Here is a 22939-nt window from a genome sequence, read left to right on the forward strand (position 1 = left end):
TAACAAAAGAAGCGTATAGCTTATCATCAGAATCAAACACATACCTTTCAAATACCATTAATAAAAGGGTTAAAATGCATAAGCGTGGACGGCGCGTTATGGCCAATCTTCTGTGTTTAAAATCACTCTTTAAATAAAGATCGTCTTAACTTTAAATAAAAACACAGAGAACACACAAACTGAGCACGTGCTTACAGATAGTCTGCTAACACTAAGATGGCTGAGTTTTCAACACAAACAAAACCAAACGTCATAAAACGACAAATGGGGCGGCTTGCTCTGTCGGCCGACCAAACTGCACGTTACTGCTGTAGCCACGGTGATGCGCTCCCGTTGTCCTTCTTCAGACTGGGAAAACTGCTCCACTCGGCGTTGTAGAGACAGGGTCTCTGCTAGGAACTCTCTGGAACACAGTTTGCTTCTTTAGACCTCAGAGAGAAAAGTCAAGATACGCTTGTACCTTAATTACGCCCATTCATGAATGAATACCGGATACACAAACAGCAATTCATTCGTACTTAACTTAGTGCATATGATCGCGTGATCGTATGACACCCTTGGATCCAGTTTGAAGAGTTATGTCTGTTATTTTTTTTGTTCTGTATATTTCAGCTTTTCATAAAACCTTCTTGTAATAAACAAACTGCTTTGTGGCCAAGAGGACAATGAGTTAGTAAATATTGATGATACATGAAGCAGTAAATCGCTTTTGTTAGATTATGTTGTGCACTTTGCATTTCTCCTCAGATACTAAGCAAATAAGACTTTTTTTTATTTAGCAGCTTTCTAGGACATCATCACAAAGTTCTATACAAAATAAAATAAAATTCATTAAACATCAGTACATTGAAATTTGTAAATCAAAAGCAGTTGAAAAAAAGATACATCTTTAGTTGCTTTTTTAAAAAGTCCCCCGACCTCAAACTTAAAGACCCAGAGTTTCTCTGGCACAAACAAGATTTTCAGTTTTATCTTCATTTAGTTAGAGAAAATATTTAGCCATCCAAACTTTTATATATTACTATTATATTAATTATATTAATCGGTATGTGTTTTTTGTCTGGTTTTCTTTCCTGTATTTGTTATTTTAAACCCTCACTTTGCTTTCTAATCTTATGTCATCTTTCCTCCTCATTTCTGGATTCATTGGATCTCCAGGTGGATCGACTGATGGAGTTGTATTTTAAGTTCCTGGAGGCTGTTCAACAGGCTGATAAGAGGATCGAAGGGGAGAAACATGTAAGGATCCATCTATTTATCCTCTTTCCATATTGATCTTCATTTGTTTTTTTTTCCATTACCTTTCAGTGACTGTTTTCATGTTGAGCCTGTTGAAGTGAAGGATTCATGAAAAAATTAATCTTTTACTTTGAAGATTAAAAGCACAAGAATAAAGCTTTTGTTTGCTCACTGAAAACAAGCTCAGACAGTTTGCTGTTTTTTTTACGGATTTACTTTCTTTGTTTCTCATACAGCTTACAGTTTCTATTACACATTTAACTCGTTTACATTTTGTAGCATTACAAAACATTTTTTGCGCTAGACACACACAAAGTTGTGCATAAATAACATTTTTACAAAACAATTCTGAGAAGTGAGCAGTCAAAGCTGTAAGTCTTTTTGGGTACGTCTCATACCTCTTTGCACGTTCAGTATCTCAAGCTCAATTAAATGGAAAGTATTCGTTTTTCAATTGGTTTTGGTTCTTGACTTTGACTAGGCCAATTCTAGGACATTTCCTCCAGATCACCCTGTATTTAGCTGCAACCATCTTTCCATCAGCTCTGACCACCTCCCCTGCTATTGCTGAAGGAAAACATCCCCACAGCATGATGCTGCCACCACTGTTCCTCACTGTGAGAATGGTGTGTTCAGGGTGATGTGCTGTGTGAGCGTTCCAGGGCACGTAGACAAAAAGTTAAATGTCCATGTCATCTTTTCTAAGTACTTTCTTCCTCATTTCAGTTGAAGCCCTAGAAATCTTATGATGCTGAGATATTATCTGCTAACAATGTTATAAAATAAGTAAATGTTGGCTCCTTTTCAACAGTGTGAAAAAAGAGCAAAAGCCATCTGAACATCATGTATTTATGGCAGTTTACAGAGGAATGCAAAGTTTGATAAGTGTTTCTGCAGGTGTACATTCATGCATGGAGCTCAGGGTTAGACAGCTTGGTGGAGGTATGGCAGGCCAGGCAGGGGATATTGGTGTAAAAACAAGGTGTCTTCAATAATGTAGACAGACAAGAAAAAAGTCCCAGAAACATTGTAAATACTTGAAGAGGAGGTGGGTAAAATGAGAAATAAAATGAAAAGAGGTGATATAGTTTGAGTGAAAGAGGGTATGGCAATGTCGAAGGAGGTGTGGGTGGAGACAGATAAGTAAGAGAGTCCAATCTTAAGATGACAAGATTAATTTCTCAGACAGACAGTGTGGTAAGATTGCCTAGAAAAGGCCAGACAGTTTGACATTCTCCTCTACTCCTCCTCCTTTTTTTTTTACTTTCCTCTCTCCCCATCTCCCTCTGTCGCAACCGCTCTCCTGCTCCTACGGGATGGTGAATGAGGGTCTCCACGATAACCTGGTGAAGAGAAGCATTGTCCGTGTGTGCAGCTATCTTTAAAAGCACATTACTAAACTGCCCCAGTTCACAGCCAATCTGGGAGCCAGACACACAGAAGGCAAAAAGTGACACAAGGCACTTATTTTTATCATTTCTAGCACAGTTACACATTTCTGCTCCTTACTTAATTTAAACACTTTGGATAATACTCCGAATATCTCATTAATGTGACCCAAGCTGAACAGCAGAGTGAAATGCTGGTAAACTACTAGCACTATGAAAAGTGAGGTTATTATGAAGATAATAAAAATAATGTGTTCGGTGAGCCCTTAAACTTGGAGCAAAGATGAAGAGGGGTGTGCTAACTTCCCTGTGGAGCCACGAAACATTTTAACCTTGGTGTTCGGGTGGGTTGCTCTGCATTTAGGGCAATTTGATACAAATGTTGAAACATGGGGGAATACATTATTTAATACCTATTTTTCTGTTAATTCTGAGAGCATCTGGTAGGTGTTCCTGATGGACTCTAAAATATATAGGTCAAAACCTTAAGAGACCCATTAATTATCTATTGGCAACTTTATATTGTTTGATTAAAATCAGTCGAATAATTTTCTTGGCTTCTTTCACAGACAATTTACTCCATTTACGATGCACTTATAGGCATCAGAGTAGCTGGCCATTATTTTTAATCTCACTGCTGGATGCTTGTTAATTCTGACTTAGGTGTATTCTCGTGGTACTGTTGGATGACAGTGGATGCAATATAACACAGAAACTTCAGTGTAATTTTATTGGGATGTGATAGACTAATGTAAGGATTATGATTATCGATTAATTAATATTTATCAAAAATTATAATTAAAAATCATAATTCAGGAAAATAATTTCTTAAACAAAATCATTACTTACAAATAGAAATCAGAGATGTCCTCTGGTGTTGTGATTATGGGCTCAAAGCTCCTAATAATTACAATTAGCTGTCCATCATTAACAAGTCATAAATTATTAACCAAAACCACAAAATGTCACTGTTTATTCAACCGCTTCACCGAAGGTGGGGGATCTTCGACCTTGTTTTGACAGATAAATCACTCTTGCACGAAATAAACACAAACGCTTCTCTTAATTATATATATGAAGATTTATTGAAGCCAAATAATCCTGATATACCATTATTCTGGTCCAAAAACCTTCACCTAACTAACAAGCACTATTCTACACAAAGGGAATAAAAATGACTACCTAACAATAATTATAAAAGAAAAATATATGTGCATTTAATGTCTATGAAGATCAAACCAGCAGTTTTATGGACAACATGTGCAATTTGGGTTAACTTAGAAAGAGAAGTCATCCTGGTGTGCTGATGTCTCGATTGCAGCGATCAGCTGTTAAAACGGTGGGGTCACGCCCCTTTAGCCTCTAGCAGCTGATCGCCCCAAATCTCAAACAAAGAGTAATAAAACTCTGAGGTGGGAACACAGTGGAAAAACTCCAGTAATAAAACTGGAACAAAGGAGTGGCCAGGCCAGGCCCAGACCACAGTTGCTTTGAATGGAAACTTTAAAGGTCCAACTTCTAACTCCTGGCTGATTTGGGATCAGCTGGACAAAAACATGAACACGCACAACTCAGCAGCGCTTGCACAACAAATCAAAACACAGCTCAGCATAAAACACTTCAATCAGTATTGCATGCAACAAGTTGATACCTTGGATTAACTACTGGTGATTCTAAATCAGCTTAACTATGCCTCATCCTCCCCAGACCTCTAAATGCACCTATCCAATTAAATATAAAAAGAACACAATTACACTGACATTGATTTCTTCTCTCCACCAGTTGAGGATGGGTCAGGTCTGAAGAAAAACGGGGTGGGGGGGTGGCGATTACGCGTCCGTGATCACCTCAAGAAAAAAAAAAAGGTAAACTTCTCATTCGTCCAAGTGGGGAAAATATGAAGAACAGTTTAGTCGACTGAACCAACAAGGAGGAAACTCATCTCCTTGGAAATAAAACCTCTGTGGGTTTTTCACCTGCGTGGTCTTCGATCGGCATATGAATATTCTGACCTTCTTGTATCAGGCAGAATTCCAGTTTTCAATCTCTTCCGAGAATGGCCTTGTGGAGAAAAAGTTCGCCTGTGAGCTTTTGTCTCTCTAGATATGCGCCTCCGTTGCGTCTTCCCGTAAGACACGCTGGAAATGGCCACGAAAGTTGTTTTCCGCGGGTTTTATTATCCCGGGTGACGTCAGAGCTGCGCTGTCTGTTGAGCTGCGCATGTTCAACTGTGTACCCAAAATGGATGACTCCAACACTAACACAAAGTTGGTCTATCACAAAGTTGTTTTTACAAATCTGAAAACCAGGGTGTGTGTTTGTATTCGACCTCCTGAGTCAGTAGTTTGGGAATGACCACCTTTGCTGCCACTATAGCTGCAAGTCTTTTGATGTGCGTCTCTATCAGTGTTTCCCATCTACAGATGGAAATTTTAGATTATTCTTCTTTGCAAAAGTTTTTTAGCGCATTCAGATTAGATTGAAAATGGAGTTTTCTTCTCCACTGTTGCTAAATGCATACTCAGTATGAGGGATTGCTACAAAGTCAGCGTAAGCGACTGCCCACTGTCGCTACATGCTCATCCAGGAGGAGTAAATGCTGCAAGTCACAGACTCCATGCAATCTGCTGGGTTTCCTTAGATTGAAAAACTCTTAACCAATTTGAATAATGAACTGAATCTGACTGCACAGTTCGATACTTTGGAAAAATTGGAATGTATGTACCTGACTTGAAATCTGTATGATTTGATTGAATTGACTTTGTAAAGTGCCTTGAGGCGACGTGTTGTGAATTGGCGCTATATAAATAAAACTGAATTGAATTGAGATTATTGTTTTAAATGGATTCTCGTTTAGACATAGACTGGACCATTCTAACAAATGAATATGCTTTGATCTTAAACCATTCCATTGTAGCTCTGCCGGAATGTTTAGGATTGCTCTCACACTGGAAGGTGAACTTCTGCCCCAGTCTATAGTCTTCTGCAGCCTCCAAAAGGGTTTTCCTTCCAGGATTGCCCAATATTTAGCTCCACCCAACTTCTTGTCAGCTCGAACCTACTTCTCTCTCCCTATTGAAGAAAGCTTCCCTGCAGCATAATGCTGCCACCACCATGTTTCACTCTGAGGAAGACATGCTCACAATGATGTGCAGTTGTCTGCCACACAGGGGTTTGCATGTAGGCCAAAAAGTTGCATTTTGGTCTCATCTGACCAGACTACTGTCTTGCACATGTTTGCTATCGCCCCAACATGGTTAGTGAAGCTGCAAACTGGACTTTTTATGACTTTCTGTTAACAATGGCTTTCTTCTTGAGACCTTTCCATAATTGCCTGATATTTGTGCACAACTTCTAGTTATTTTGTTGGCAGATTATCCCATTTGAGATGTGGGTTTCTGCAGCTTCTCCAGTTACCAAGAGCCTCTTTTATGGTTCTCTTATTAATGCTCCCCTTGTCCCGCTTGTCAGTTTAGCGGCCATGTCATGGTTTGCAATCATTCCATGCTTTTTTTTTAATTGTTGAATTTAAAAGTCAGCTGGGAGATATCCAAGGCTTGAGCTATTGTCTTTCAACCTAACCCAACATTAAACCTGTCTGCTGCATTCCTTGGTGTTTATGATGATATACTTTAAAATACGTTGACGTTTGTGGTTGGAACATGAAAAATAAAAGCAAAATCTAGAAATGAAGAAATATATTAGCCACACAGACAAGTGGGATCCAGCTTCAGTTTCTTGAGAAAAAATAATCAAAGAAAAACTATCTATATATGTATATACACTCACCGGCCACTTTCTTAGGTGCACCTGTCCAACTGCTTGTTAATGCAAATTTCCAATCACCCAATCACATGGCAGCAACTCAATTAGGCAACTCATTTAGGCATGTAGACGTGGTCAAGACGATCTGCTGCAGTTCAAACCGATCATCAGAATGGGGAAGTGTTAGGTTTAAACCCCAACACTCATTACAACATCTGCACAAAGAAAGACACAGAGAAGTTAGTTTGTTTTAACTTGCAAGGAGAGTGTCCCGGAGACTGTCTCAGTTACAATCCTCCAAACACACTCTGAAGACAGTCTCCGCTCTTCATGCTTTTATTAGAAAAGGAACGCCCTAGTTACATGAGATTTCAACTGCTGAGGGAGTTTATCTTTATGTGAAAACAGACTGTTCTCACATCCTGTGCTCATGTTGCAACATCATATTCCTCTATGCATATAAGGAGATAACAACCATTCTCAATCAGTAATATAAACAGCACATCTAGATAGTAAATAAGTAATGTAGAATGAAAACTGAGTAATGTATGTACATTTATCTAACAGGAAGAAAGGTGATTTAAGTGACTTTGAACGTGGCATGGTTGTTGGTGCCCGACAGGCTGGTCTGAGTATTTCAGAGACTTCTGATCTACTGGGATTTTCACGCACTACCATCTCTAGGGTTTACAGAGAATGGTCTGAAAAAGAGAAAATATCCAGTGAGCGGCAGTTCTGTTGATGCCTTGTTGATGCCAGAGGTCAGAGGAGAATGGCCAGACTGGTTCGAGCTGATAGAAAGGCAACAGTAACTCAAATAACCACTTGTTACAACAAAGTCATGCAGAAGAGGATCTCTGAACCCACAACACGTTGAACCTTGAGGCAGATGGGCTACAGCAGCAGAAGACCACACCGGGTGCCACTCCTGTCAGCTAAGAACAGGAAACTGAGGCTACAATTCACACAGGCTCACCAAAATTGGACAATAGAAGATTGGAAAAACGTTGCCTGGTCTGATGAGTCTGGATTTCTGCTGCGACATTCGGATGGTAGCCACAGCCTACCTGAGTATTGTTGCTGACCATGTCCATCCCTTTATGACCACAGTGTACCCATCTTCTGATGGTTCCTTACAGCAGGATAACGCGCCATGTCATAAAGCAGGAATCATCTCAGACTGGATTCTTGAACATGACAATGAGTTCAATGGACTCAACTGGCCTCCACAGTCACCAGATCTCAATCCAATAGAGCACCTTTGGGATGTGGTGGAACGGGAGATTCGCATCATGGATGTGCAGCTGACAAATCTGCAGCATCTGTGTGATGCTATCATGTCAATATGGACCAAACTCTCAGAGGAATGTTTCCAGTACCTTGTTGAATCTATGCCACCAAGGATTGAGCAGGGGTGGAGAATCCAGGTCCAGAAAGTAAAAAGCCTGCCTAGTTTTCCTTCATCCTGTTCACTTAACCAGGTGATTAGTCCCTGTCTATGTTGTGGAGATAGAAATTTAAATGGTTGGGACTAATCTCTGTACAGGCTTTTTACTTTCTGGACCTGGATTCTCCACCCCTGGGATTAAGGCAGTTCTGACGGCAAAAGGGGTTCCAACCCAGTACTAGCAAAGTGTACCTAATAAAGTGGCCGGTGAGTGTATATCTTTATGTATATATGTATATGTGTATATATATGTATATGCATGTATATATATGTATGTTTTAATTTCAGAATTACTACTATATTGAAGGTATTTTACCTTAGTATAATATGCAGAGCATAGAGCACACATTGGTAAGGCTTCTTTTCATTAAACTTAGAAAGTGGAATCTTTCTGATCTTGCCATGTTGGCATTCAAGTAAATTACACACATGTGATTTTGCAAAGCATTAATCTCAACGTTTTACTCCAGTTAGGGTTTTACATTGCCCTACTTTATCAGTTAACTTCATAAAACATTTACAAGTCTTGATTGTGTTGAGATAATTTATTTAACATATCATTCAGTGTTGTCTGCCGACTTGACAGAAGGCCGTGATTTCTTTCCTGCTATGCATGTTAAATGCTGAAACATCTGCATGACATTTTAAGTTGGTGTTAATCAAAGCCCCCACCAAATGCCACGTTACTTTAAATAAGCTGATAAAGACGCTAACCCAGTTCTGTCCCGCTCCTCAGCCTGAATCGGCTGCCGTCAGCAGCAGCGTTTTATCTTTCTCTGCCCTGCCTTTTTGGTTTCCCCTAGTTAAGCCTGTTTTTAGGGGGCGGTAAGCAAAATGTTTTTCCTCTGCAACATATTATCCCCAGATTTCTCAGGAGGATAGCGGAGGAAAAGCTGCTGCTGCTTTTTCTTTGCGTCTCCAGCCCCAGTGCCTTTAATAAGCTGCTTATTTTCTTCCCACCTTGGTATCTCTCTTCCTCCTCCCTCCTTCTATCCTTCTCATTCCCTTTACCTTCAAGTTACTTTTCCCTCTTGCCATAAGTCTGTTTTATTTCCCAGTCTTCCCCGACTCATTTCTTTCTTTAATATTTCTTGTCTTCTAATATCCTCCTCTTCATTTCTTATGTGCCCTTTTCGTTTTCCATACCAACTTCAGTGAGTTTGATCCAATGTATAAATCGTCTTTCAAATTTCTCTCTCTATCCTCCTTCAGTTGTCTTCACATTTCCCCCTCCTAAACCTTCATCTGTTTTCTGTTTGTTGCTAAAAACTCATCTGAGATTGGGGAAACTCAGCAAAACTTGTCTCAGGCAGACCTTAATACGATAAAATGCCACTGTATGCTTTCCCACTAGTTAGACATTTGGGTGGTTGTTCATTCTTGTAGCAGTACAGTGGAAATGGCCTAGATTAGGTTTGCCAATAGTTAAAACAGAGCATTTGTTTGATTTTGGTGTCATACCTAGATGGGCTATATATAGTTATTCCTAAGAATAATAGGTGCATCTGTTCATGTTTTTGTTGTTGCAGCTTTATCACCATCTCTTCAACATCGATGTTGTTTTGCTTTCATTCATAAAAAGTCTTCCATCTTTCCTTGTTTTCAAACCTCTTGCTCTTCAACCAGTCCATTCATGTTTTGGATTTTAATGGAGCTTGCACAGTGTTCACTCTTAGGCACAGTCTAAAGATGCAAACTTTGTCTTGTGCATAAGAAAATTATATTTAGCATTTTTACGTAATGTAACTGAATAATTTCTGTTGGTTGGGAAAGTTCTGGAGAAGAACAATCACATTGCATGAAAACTAAAGCAAACATAATGGTGGACCGTCATACTCATATTCCCTAGGAGTGAACAAGTGGAGCAGATCTGAATTATCCAAATTTTTTATAACAATTAGAGACAAATAATTTATAGCCACTTTAGTTTGGATTATGTAGTTTACGAACGGTACTTGAATGCAGCATCATGGCCTGTCTCCATGTGTAGCAGCTGAAAGCTCCTTAGAACCACAAACTAGTTCACAGCATTATTAAAGTCATTAAATAATCAAACTGAATGGAAGACAGGAACCACTGGGTTTTGCACTTTGCTCCGTTTGTGGGCTCAGAGATGAACTTATCACGAATAAATGTATCTTAGGAAATGTTTTGCTAATTATATTATTCTAAAAAACTTGTTTTCTTGTGAGATGTTCTTTTCAAATCTGGAGAAAACAGTTGTGGGAACTAGGTTTTCAACTGAAGAGAAAGTTTGACATTTTTGAATTTTGATAGAAATAAGTTTTGTTTTTTAAATGTTTTTAAAATGTAGAAATGTTTTTTGCTTTTTCTTTAATACTTTGTGTTGTGTTCTGATCCTTAAACCAGGGCTCACCACTCCCCCTCACTGGCTGCCTAACTTGCAGCTGTGGTTTGTGTTATTTCTTGTAAGATTTGCAAGAGGTATAACAAAAACTAATTTCTACTCTTACGCATAAGAAGCTCATAAGTCTGCTTCAGTAAAAATGTTTAAAACCGGAAATGAAATTTGAGTTTCCATTTGAACGAATTAGTCGTTTGGCACATTGATTTGGGAAAGGTTTTTACACAGAAAGCCCTTCCTCATGTGATCAGCATTTTTAGTACTCTGGCCTTTTCCTACCCCTGTGTCTAGGCTTGGTTGAAGCGAGAAAAAATACATGTGTGCGAATAAGATGAACACAGGTGGAGCAGTGAAACTGTGAGGAGTCGAGGTATCGAAAGAGGATGAATTTAAGTGCCTGGGGTTAGTCTTGATGTGAACAAGAGAGGGAGATATATATAACAGGACGCAAGGAAATTAGTCTTATGGCTGGTTTTTGACAGAAGGATCTATGAGATTGTTTGAAGAGGACGGCACTAACAAAAACACAGGTGGAGGAGCTGGTGGTGTGAGAGCAGACGATTTTAATGGGAGGAACCAGAAAAGACAGGATTAGAAATAAGTATATCAGATGGACTGCTCAAGTTGAGCAATTTCGGAGCTAAAGTCAGAGATGCAAGGCAGAGATAGTTTGAATATGTGCAGAAGATATATCAGTCAAGAGTTGTTTAAAGTGAAGCTGCCTTGGAGTAGAAAAACAGGAAGACCACAGAAGATTTTAGAGCTGTGGGAAATGCAGAGGGCTGGAGTGCTATTCTGAGAGTGTCATCGAAACAGGTTTGCCATACTCAATCAACCAAACAAGCATTTAAGGAAGCCTTCTGAAACCAACCATAACGAGCTACTGATTACTCTGAAGCATTTTAATATCTGGACAAATCATCACGGATTTAGCTTGTTTTTATTTGTGATCTCCTCCCTCCCAGAAGCCCTGTTGGTTCGCCTTGCCCCATTTTGTGGAAGAAACAGTTACTGATGTGCTCCCGAGAGAACAAGGCTGTTCATTTTCTCTCTGTCACAACAAGAAATCAGCATGTTCCCTCGAGATCTCTGAGTTTTAAACTTGACTTCAGCATTAACTTGTGTGCCACCATTTCATAATAAGGCTGTCTTTGCTTAAGCCTTTACAAGGACAATATATCTTGCTCACATACTCACTGCCACAGAGTGTGGGTTTAGCAAAATGTTTAAAGAAATCACATCCGTTTATTCATCCCAGCACAGGTATATAAAGCAAATAAAAACTTTCTTACAAAAAGGTGAGTTCCATGCCATGCACATATACTAATAAAAGGATTAAAAAGTTATGCAGCGCCCTCCATAAATCATACACACTCCACCTCACAAGCACGAAAGCAGAGGGCTGCTGAGTTACATTAAAGGGACTGAGACTGAAAATCACTGCTTATTACTTTGTCTGTACTGTAGCAGGGCTGCAGGGCTCCCCTGAGGTTGCAGTAATTTACTTGTCCAATCCCTCTTTTCAACACGTTTTTCTTTCTCTGCTTCTTCTGTCCGGTGTTTGCCCAAGGGACCAAGCTGACACATAAAAGATATTGGCCACAGTGTCAAAACTCGCGAGTTGACAAAACTCTGCGGCTGTAATGAGTGCGGCCACAGCGCAGCAACGCCTGCTCCCATTTTAATATCCCAGACATCCTCTTCCTCTGCTCACAATAATGAATATTTAATGCACTTGTCATTGCTCAAAACCTCCCCATCCTCGCAGATATTTTGAAGTCTGGTTTGATTCATCTTGTGTTGAACATCTTGTCTCCATTCTATTAGAGTGAGGCTCCCCAGAGAATGCAGCAGTCGACTTGTCTAACATCTTATTTGAAAATGTTTTTCCTGCTTTTTCTCTTTGGCAACAACAGAGCAGCCAAATAGGCCGGGGTGTCAGTGGTAACTGTCTGCTCGGCGCATTGTTAGATTTTGACACAGCAGCTCCCATCAGTCTCTCTGATGAGCACTTTGGGTCAGTGTGGCACTGTTTAATTCCTGGTCGGTCAGCTTACCTGAGCGCTCATCGTTTAAGCCGTCAGTCCTGCTGTTTTCAGGCCTCTGGTTCTTCCAGGCTGTAACATCAGCTTCTATGTGTTTTAGTGGGATTTTATCTGATAGACCAACACACAGTCCTTACTAACTAAAGTGGAACTAAAATACGGCTTGGTTTTCCCATTTTTTACACAAAATGGATAAGTGGGGCATGCATTTGTATTCAGCCACTTTATTGAGACAACTAAATGAATCCATTGTAACCAGTTGTCTTCAGAAATCACTTGATTAGTAACAAAATTGCATTGGTGTGTAATTAAATTTCTTTCTGGATTTCCCTGTAGGCCATCCATTTACTTACTCACTTTTACCCACTTTTACCTGCTTTCCTGTCCCTGTTGAAGAAAAGTGTCTCCGCAGGATGATGCTGCCACTACCATGTTGATGTGCTCTGCTTGTTCTTGTTACACATAGCGGTTTAAATTTAGGACAAAAAGTTCATTTTTGGGGTCATCTGACCAAGGCACCTTTTTCTGCATGGTTGCTTTGACCCTTAGATACCTTGTGGAATGCTTTTATTGATATATATACTAAAAATAAATTACACACTGGAGTACTTGATTTACCAATTAGTTTGCTTACATAGACACTTGGCTGCACTGGATTTTAATTAAAGGTTTCAGAGTAAAGGGGGCATGCGTCACTTTCTGGATTTTTGTTGTCAATCTAATGTTAAACAATCCATGGATTTCACACTGATGTGCTTCTTTCTATTGGTCTATTAAATAAAATCCCAATAACATATTGTTCGAAAAAGGTTGAAGAATGCTTTTGCAAAGCACTGCATGGTTAAACTTCTGTCTGCAGCAGGTAAGACATACACTGCTAAGCAGCTTCATGTAAGAAATCCCGAAGTTTTCCTTCATGCTGCAGCAAAGGCTTCTTTTGTCTATCCAGCTGCTATATTCAAGGCGTCTGAGGGGGCCCAGTAATCAGAAATATGCTTTGCAATGAGATGATCAAGGGTTTTAAGTTTACATCCGTTTTCTGATTTTGTGCCAGATCCTGCATAAAGAACATTTATATTTGTTAAAAACAATACATTTGCATAAGTTGATTATAGAAGTGTTCCTTTGGTCAGTGTACCTCTGGCTGGAAATTATTATAAAAGAAAGTAAAGATAAAGATTTTTCGAACTAAATTCTATAAAAAAATGGTAAAGGAGACATGAGAAAAGTTTTTCAGAATGATTTGATTTTCTAATTTTTAAGCTAGATTACCATTAAACCTAGATTGTGGTCATATTACTTTTCTTGGATAAATGTCCATCTTTTTGCAGCTGAGAAGGCGATACTTGGAATGAAAACAGGTTGATAATGGAGGTATCCGAGGCAATTATCAGAACATGCATCCAGCTCCGTATTACTGTGGGTAGCATATGTATTGTGCATGTCTGGATTCCACTCTCCCTCCATGATTGCACAGGTGTCTTTGTTGCTTTTAAATCGGTGTTACATTTTTCCAATTTCTCCACAGACTACAGAGACAAACTTGTTTCCTTTTTACTGGACGGGAAAAGAAAACAGTTTTATATTCATATCGCATTATTTTAGTTTGCGTCCAGGCTGTGGAAGTATTTTACGATGTGATACTGGTCATGTTTGTATTAAAACAGAGCTCTAGGCCAGTTTTATACCCAGAGGAAATAAACAAGATAAATGCCCCGCATTTAATGACCTTAACAAAGGTTTTAGTTTTAATTATTTCCGTTCTTTGGCTAATAATTTAAAGCTGGTATTAACATTTTATTTTGCAGAATTGTTGAGGGTGCATTTTTATTAGTCAGGATAAAATAATTCAAAAATCAATACTTCTTAACACAACCCTACAAATAGGTCGCAGATGTGTTGTGTACTGTTCTGCATAACTGCTATCTAGAGGCTTTTACCTGTCCATATCTGTGTTCGCAAACTGCTTGGACCCTGCAGACAATCATGGGCTCCATCAAAGGGGGTGATAATGGGCTTCTTTACACTTATCTATGGTAAAGCGGAGAATAAAAGAAACAAAAAATAGGGAAAAGGGAAAAACTGTTTTCTCAACAGAATATCATTGTGGTTTTTTATATCCTTATTGTCCCCGAGATTTAAAATATCTACACTAAGAAAACTGCAGATCTCTGTTCACTGTGTTCCTTTCAAACAAGTTTTATTGTTGTGTTTCTTCTTTTGCGCATGATCTGATTCCGTGCATTTTTTAAATTGCTGTTTGTTTGTTGCCGCCCTCTGACTGGAAGTATTATTTTTCCTGTGGGCACACCCACCATGCAGTCACAAACATCTGACCAAGCACAGGCGAGTACAGATGAATGAGAAACTTTACTTCTCACAGGCTTCGTGGTCGAGTGGACAGTAGAGCAGAATGGGAGGTATAATTTAGGCATGGCTGAGACATTTTAGTGAACCAAACGTTAGGATTGGGTTTAAGAATGACTTTATTTTTTATGAAGAACCATATTGATGTTTTTGTTTGAGGTATCATTTAAACACTGGTTCAGATCGTACATGGGTTTACAGTTCACAGTATGCTTAAATCTGTAAATACATTTAATACATTATTCCTTTCTCTAATTAATTGAAGGGGGCATATCATGCTTTTAAATCCTTTTTCACATTAAAATCATTCAGTTGTGGTCTATATCAAGTGGAACTGCAATGATTTGGTCTGAACTCCTCATTCTTGTAGCTCCACAGGCTCCGCTTTCACCGTTCTGAGGTGCGTCTGAGAGCAACTCGTTTTGGTGCAGTCTCTTTAAATGCTGTACAGGCACTTTACACCCCGCCCCCCTACAGGTCAAAGAGCGCTCCACTTGAACCTGTTTGGCCATTTGTGTAGTTTGATAACAGAGGCAAAATTATCTAGAGGTGCAGGAACAAAGCAAAAACGATGCTAAACTGTTTATGTTATAATAATATTCAAAACATGCAGCACGGTTCTGTCCTCATAGAGCTAAAAGCAGCACACTGCACTAACATAAGCAGAAGGCATGATGCTACTGCTCACAAAACAATGGCCTGGATGTCATATCAACACACAATAAATTCATGTCTAAAATAAAGTGTTTTGCTAATTTAAGCGTTATTTGCAGCTTACCGCTTTGCTGCATCCATCGTTTCCATAGACAGAAGGAACTGACCCCTTAATCAGATGAAGTCTTTCAGCAAATCCTTCTTGATTCTAGAGGAGGTTGTTGAAGGAACTCGTCCTTGAAGTGGGGAAATATTCCCACTGATGTGGGAACATTTCCATGAAAAATAAAATTTAACCAGGCACTTTGAGGAGGCTCTGATGCCAGGGGTCAGTGTAATGAATTGTGTGGGTTAACACCCAACAGCTGAAACAAACTTGTCATCTTTCTGCAAATGCATACTTGAGCTCGGACTACAAAATGGCAGCAAGAAATAAATATGGCGGTTATGCGAAATTGATCAGCTGGAAGTCCATGACTGTTTTAGCTGTTCCACAGCAAATACTGTGACGTAATAGATGGAAAATCGTAATAGATGATAAAGAAAAGTGAACGGACTGAAAAATATGACCCAAACAGAATATAAAGATATCTTTGCAACACTAAATTCACCTTTTCTGCACTATTACAGCCTCCAAGTACGCAACAACATGTATTTAAGGGCTAAAAAAGTAGATTTTGCTTGATATGTTTTCTTTAATTGAAGTTGAACAAATTTCCATGTAATACAATTATTTTTCCCTGTAATTTTTCTAATTAATTAACTACTATTATGTTACCTTTATATGAAATGGTTTCTTAATAGTTACAAAATTGGAGTAGGTTTGAGGAAAAAAGACAATGTGCGGGTGCCAAATGGGGTACAAATTAAGAGGTTAATTGACCTGAAACTGTGGGTACCTTAAGTTTAATAATAATTAGCTTCTTTCTCAAAGCAGTTGTGTTATTTAACTGCATCGCAAAGCCAAATAGGCTCGATATGGCGCACTACATATAAATAGTTTTATAGTTAACTTTTATTCTGCATCACAATGTTGTCTTTTTTATTCTTCTTTTAATAAAGAATCACCAACTATTATAGGTCGATACTAACTAGTTAATTAGTTGGGCGGTCTGCTCTGCAAGCCACCCTGCAGTTGGCTGCTTAACATACATACTGGTGTTGGTTTTCCCCCTGTGGTTCTAAAACAGTGTTACCTTAATAAGAGACAACTTCTTAAGTTTCCAAACAGCCAACTGTCTCTTTCTTGTAAGCTAGGGAAAAGGGTAGTAGCCTTGCTTCAGTCAGCTGACCAGCAGTGCACAGCAACAGGTGGGGAAGGTGCAGTACATCTGGGGAAAAACTGAAAACTAAAAACGTTTTTAATTTGTAGCAACAAAACATTTTTGCAGTTTTAAAACCGCAGTGTACATAGAAAGCACCACTCAGAGTGGTCATGGTGTTTTTTCTCCAGAAATCTCCCAACCAGCCATTCACACAAACCGTCGGTCACTGCTACATAACACCCTCGAGTCACAAAGCCAGCTAAATATAGCATACGTCTGCCGTTATGAGGTCATGAACAACTTGCTTGATGAGCCAGAGGTGTAACAGCGTTAGGTCGACTTCGACCCCTCATGTTGCTTTGGTTCTTTCAGTAATCACAGAGGTGGCCAGAAAGTATCCAAGTGCGTTCATGAAGTGTTTCGTGAAAGAGATTGGGATGTTAAATGATGTTATAATGCGGTCAGAAAGCCTCTAAATGAGTTGCATAAGTGAGGTTTATTATTAGCTCTGTTTAAGAGTCTGACAGCTCAACGCAGGCTGGTCGTGTTTCTGTACCATTCCAGTAGCTCTCACTTCAGGCTCAGCTCTCCACTCTCAGGTTTACCTCTTAATCTCTAATGATGATTAATGTGGACCGTGTGCTTATTGGCAGCAGTGTGTTATTGGAATACTGACAGGACTGTTGAGATGAATAACTATGCAAGTGTGCCGATACATGTTATTCAGAGAGTTTTGTTTTGTATTTTTTTCTGTAAAAATCCATTAATTCTGCAACTGTTAAGTGGTAAAAAATGGATTTGTGGAAAAAGGTTGTAAACTGCTTCTAAATAATTCAGATTTTTCTTTATGTTAGAGCCTCTCTTTACCAAAACAAACAACAAATGGAGATTTATTAACAGGTTTCAGAATCGTCAACATGGTGTATTTAAACGTGTTCTTCCTGCTGTGTTTTCAGGAGATGGTTCGCCGGGGGGAGATCCTGGACGACAGCATGGAGGACGAGTTCTACCTTCGCCGCCTAGATGCTGGACTGTTTGTTCTTCAGCTGTTGTGCTATATTATGGTGGAGATCAGCAGCTCAGGAGTCTCACAGGTACACATACACACACACACACTGACTCTGGCTTTTTAAATGAGTTTTCTCACCAATCAATTATCATTAAGGCTTTCGATCAAGCAGTCTGTGGAAGCGGACAACCATCAGATTGTTTATGTGGTTGTTGTATCCAATTAGCTCACAAAGTTCAGACCGAATCTGAGTTAACTGAACTCGTTGAGTGCTACTTTTGTTTCTGATCATGAACAATGAATCACTTTGTACTCAGATTTTGACCAGAAGTTATCTTATCCTGTTCATTTTATGATTTTTAATGAAAGATAAAAATCATTAGGTCCTTAATTACTTCTTTATTAGACCAACAGTTTGTCTGACATTGACCGAGCCTCATTGTTTTTAATTTGTTATATTGATCGCACTGTGTCATACAAACAAAAAGGTCATACACGTAGCTTCAATATTTTATGATTTTTTTTTTTTTAAACAAAATGTTAGTCAGATGGAACGATACATGGTGTTAATAAGGGCTAAGAGTGTGTGTAATTAAAAAAACTGACTGAATGCTGAAGTGTCAGCTGGAAGGAAAATTCATTCTGGGTTGAGAAACAACAGCCGGTGAAAAACTTAAAACTTCTCTCCACTGATGCCAAATAGCTTCTTCTGCTTTTGATTCTTGTTTGTTGTTGTTTATTGACTTGAATGATTAAATTTGAAGATACATCACATATTGGCCACTCAACAATTGTTTTATTGAACAAACAATGGCCTTAGTTGTGCGTTAAAGAACTGTACACAATCATAATAGCGTGGCACCTCCTCCTCCTGCTGCTCACCAGCTGGGTCACACACGGCTGTGGGATGGCGTCACATTTCCCAACCAGCCTTTCTCACCAGTCAGGCGGTGTGGTTGTGCCGGTCGGTCTAATATGAATAGTTGGCCCAAGTTGATCCCACAGGTGTTCTGATCCTACAGGTTGAGGTTAGGACTGCATGCAGGTCATTCAATCCTCTTTTCTATCAAATTCTGGATGTGGTCTTTCATCAACTCCGCTTTGTTGGGGTCAAAGGTTGACATCTTGGAGTATAGTTTGGTCCTTAAAAGTGGAGATTTGGGATTGTCACTGGCAGTAGTATCCCATATTGATACTGGGTGTATTTAGATTGCCTCCATTGATTTCCAGTAAGAGGGACGCCATCCCCCACCATCACACCTTCTCCACCAAAAGCTGTTTACGATTGTGAGAGAGCATTTGGTAAGTTTTTCCTGGGGGGCAAACGCACTCAACACTGCTTCTCAACACATAGATTCTGATCTCAGCCAACATATTAAACATATTGGATGTGTTAGCATTAGCAACACGTGTTTTTACGCAACTGGAAGGTGAAGACATTAAATAATTAAATCGACAAGCCTGGAAGTTGTTTTTCTTTTCCTGTGACAAGCGTGCTGCAGAGGCTGAAGTACAGAGCCGAACATGCTGGAACAGTAGCTGAAATAGGAATAATCTTTTTAAAAATAATAACTCTGTTTCAATTTTATTTCTTTTAGCTGCAACAGCGGGTTCATCAAATTCTTAATATAAGAGGAGGTTCGGTCAAAGTAGTGCGCCACATCATGAGAGGTAAGTACGGCTCACTGTCTTGTAACCAGGTTCTGTAAAGTTCTTTACAGTGTGTCCCTAATTCACTAATTCACGCATAAACTCATACAATGCATTTAGTTCTACATTTTCTGCACATTTTGACACGTTTCAGCAGGAGGTGCTGTGTTTCTCTAATGTGGACCACTCAAACTTTTATCCCTGTAAGAATTCCCACCTTCAGAGTTAAACTATGGAATATTATGGTTTTGAGACAATTCCAGCACATTCACTGACAAGTTGCGAAACAGCATTGATCAGCCTCTTTTCTTTATGCAGATGATAACTAACAATGTCAACGTCTTAACTGCATATAGTTCCTATCAGCTCATTCTCTCCAGGTTGTAAAGGATTGCATCATATCCTCGAAGCCTCATTCATTTTTAAGTACAAGAAACCAGTGAATGAGATCTTATGAGATGCCCATGTTTTTTTTACCCGTATTTATGAAATTGTTAATTGGTTTATATTCAGTTGTAAAGATTCATCAGTTTCTAGTTGTCAGCAGTACAGCTTGAAACATGTTTGCAGCCTGTGGGCCACCATTGAATTTGCTACTTTAGTCACACAACACACCAGTGCAAAGGACCCCCAATTCCCCATCCCACCCTCGTTGTAAAACATTTCATTTAAAATAAAAATAATGCAAAGGGTTTTAAGTTCTTTTGAAGGCTGAATTGCCTGGAGTTATTTTTATACTCCTGTTGTCTAAAGCCCTTTGCTGATTCATTTTACTGAGCATTTTGTGCTACCCTGCGTGGCATCTCCTCATCCTTAGTTTTTTAGTGCAAGACAAAAACTCGCCTTAGGCCTCACCGAAATATGTTAACCATTGAAAACACAAACCTTTTGTATGGCGGAAACGCTGTACGATCACTGTGTGCCTTTTAGAAGGGTGGAATGACACATAATGCAGTGGTGGCTGTACTGATTTCACAGGAGATAATTATGCAATGATAAATCCTTCTGTAACTTCCCTGCAAAAATAATTGTTCTTCAAATGTTACAGATGGTGTCAAACCTCCTTATACACAGAATTGGCCTGTTTATCTTTTACACGTTGGGATTTTAGCCATCATGTTTCTGTATATGTACATGTAACTATGTGAACAGAGCTTTTCCAAAGTATTTATACCAGACATCGAGCCAAGGCCGGATTTGTAGCATTTTTTAAGAAGAAATTCTACTCCACGAATTGCAGAAATGTATGAAATATAGTAATTTACCCAACCAGAACAACTTCTTGGTAATAATCTAATAATCGTCATAATAAACTAATATGTACGTTTTTAAATGCATCCAGACATCGATACACAATCTCTCAATACAAATAAGCTGATGAACTGAATTCATCAGCTTATGTTGTACAGTTGTTGTTTAATAAATAAAAAAACATAGAAGAATAATTATGTAAAATAAAATATTAAAAACTTTTACAAAACATAATTGATCAAAATTTACTTTTGTAAAATAAGGTCTGACATTATATACATAATGTCACAGCTGAAATGAACTACTGATTGCTAATATTACAGGTAAGTGCTTTCTGTTTAAAAGGAAGATAAATTGGCTTTACTTAGATGTTTTGTGATGAGAGTGAGGTTGCTAGGATGAATACTCAAATGCAGGAGACTTCCAGCCAGCTGTACAAGTTGTAACTTGTTTAACCCCCACAGTTTAATGTGCAAAAGAAATCGATTTTTACCACTCTTCACAAAACAAATACAGGGACAAAAAATCGTCATTACATTGGACACCAGTCCTAAATGAGCGAAAATGTCATTAAGCTCAAGGTATGAAAGGACCATGTTATTAACATTTTACAATTAATCTGATATGGTTCAAACTTGACCATGTACTAGATGAATAAATCATGCTACCAAGCTGCACATTTCAACGTTAAATAAGAGAAAAAATATTATTGAACATTAATTACAGTACATTGTCACATTTTCCCAAAGGTTGATGGTAATTAAATAAGATATTGCTGCTTTGCCCTGTGTGTCTGTTGTAAATGTCCAGTAAAACTAGATGTCGTCCCCCTTACCTTGTGTTTTTTCTTCTCCTTCTCTTCATACGCTTTATGTTCATGAAAGCAAATTTAGTAACGTTGCATTCTGCGGTTATTTTTCTGCCGTTATATTGCCGGTGTTTCCTCCATAAAAGCTAGACTGGAGGTGGACTTACAAATACGCTCTGTTCACTTTGAGGACCAAATGCCGTAATCTAGTCTGTTGCTTTGAACATTTAAGAATTCGCTGTCATTAGCAACAGTTTTTGCTGAGATGGCAGCTTCCCTCTCATCACTTCTGTTGCTTTAGCTTTTTATTCGATTACAGTTTGTTGTCGGGCGATTTTTTTCTCGGGGTGTGAGTCTGCGGGTCAAGATCAAAGGGAGTTACGTTTTTGTATATTTGACAAAACATATTGAGTCTTGAACCAGCCTTGACCCAATTTTTTGAGGCCCAACAATACAAGACCGAGCCCGGGACTAAACGGTCTCGAGCCTGATTGTGTTCCTGATTTATAGCTCTTTTGTCCCATTGCAACCACAAATTTTATTGGATTTTTTTATTATGGACAGAATAAGTGAAATATTGAAAGTGGTTTCAAAATTTTTTTTAGAGCTAAAATCTGAATTGTGGCATGCATTTGTATTCAAACCACTTCACTCTAATGCCTACCGAGTACAATTTTGGTAACGAATTGCCCACAGAAGTCACATTAGTCCATCTGTGTGTTTAATTTGATCTCAGTTTAAATAGATTTGTTCTTTAAAGGCTGCAACTATATCCCAAAATCCAAACATCTAACAGGAGACCTTTTTAATTTATCTGAAATTAAACAACTATAAACCTACGAAGACAAGATTGTTTAACTAAGCTGACAGGCCAGGCAATGAGAGCATTAATTAGAGCAGCAGCCAAGATTCCCATTGTTACTCTGGAGGAGCTGCAGAGAGGTGGAGAGAATATATCAGCAGAATACATTTTAGTCATGCACCTCACAAATCTGGCCTTTAGAGTGCTAGAAGAGCGGTAAGAAGAAAGCCTTTGTTAAAAGAATGTCCTGTTTGCTACAAGCCTTGTACGAACTTAGAAAACATGGAAAAGGTGCTCTGGTCAGACAAGACCAATATGGAACGTTTTGATCTACATGCGAAATGCTGTGTTTGGCTGAAAACTGCCACCTCTCATTACCATAAACACCCAATCCTCAGACTGAAGCATGTTCAGAATCAGAATTCTTTATTTGTCATTGCTCCACATGGGTGCAACCAAATTTTCAAACCAAAACAAAACAAAACAGTGCAGGCAAGTAGTGCGAATTAAAGAAAATAAATATTAAAAAGTTTAAAAGTTATAAAAAAGTTATAAAAAAAAGGACTGTGCAGGTGGAAAAAAATTATATATACAAGAATATTGACAGGTTGTTCCAGTATTGCACATCAGGTAGCGTATTGCACTTGGTGTTGAAGAAATTGCATGGAATGTATTTACTGTTAATGTCATTATTGATAGTGACAGTTGTTACAGTGTACATGAGGCGTTCAGGGCAATAACAGCTCTCGGAAAAAAGCTGTTTTTCAGTCTTTGTTTTTGTCCTTATTGCCCTGAAACGCCTCCCAGAGGGGAGCAGTTGAAAAAGATGGTGACCGGAGTGTGAGGAGTCCCTAATGATGCTGCGGGCTCTCCTGAGGCAGCAT

At 38.8% G+C, this 22939-nt stretch overlaps 1 protein-coding gene across 1 annotated transcript in view; it reads left to right on the top strand.

Moving 5' to 3' along the window:
- Nucleotides 1–22939, top strand: part of ctnnbl1 (catenin, beta like 1) — a 94473-nt gene that overhangs the window by 59845 nt on the left and 11689 nt on the right. Inside the window, exons 13-15 of the mRNA XM_047362895.1 lie at nt 1159–1239; nt 17492–17629; nt 19143–19215. Coding sequence (XP_047218851.1) covers nt 1159–1239; nt 17492–17629; nt 19143–19215 — 292 coding nt within the window. The remainder of the gene's footprint in view (nt 1–1158; nt 1240–17491; nt 17630–19142; nt 19216–22939) is intronic.

This window comes from Girardinichthys multiradiatus, chromosome 1, assembly GCF_021462225.1.
Source record: "Girardinichthys multiradiatus isolate DD_20200921_A chromosome 1, DD_fGirMul_XY1, whole genome shotgun sequence".
Classification (NCBI taxonomy): Eukaryota; Metazoa; Chordata; class Actinopteri; order Cyprinodontiformes; family Goodeidae; genus Girardinichthys; species Girardinichthys multiradiatus.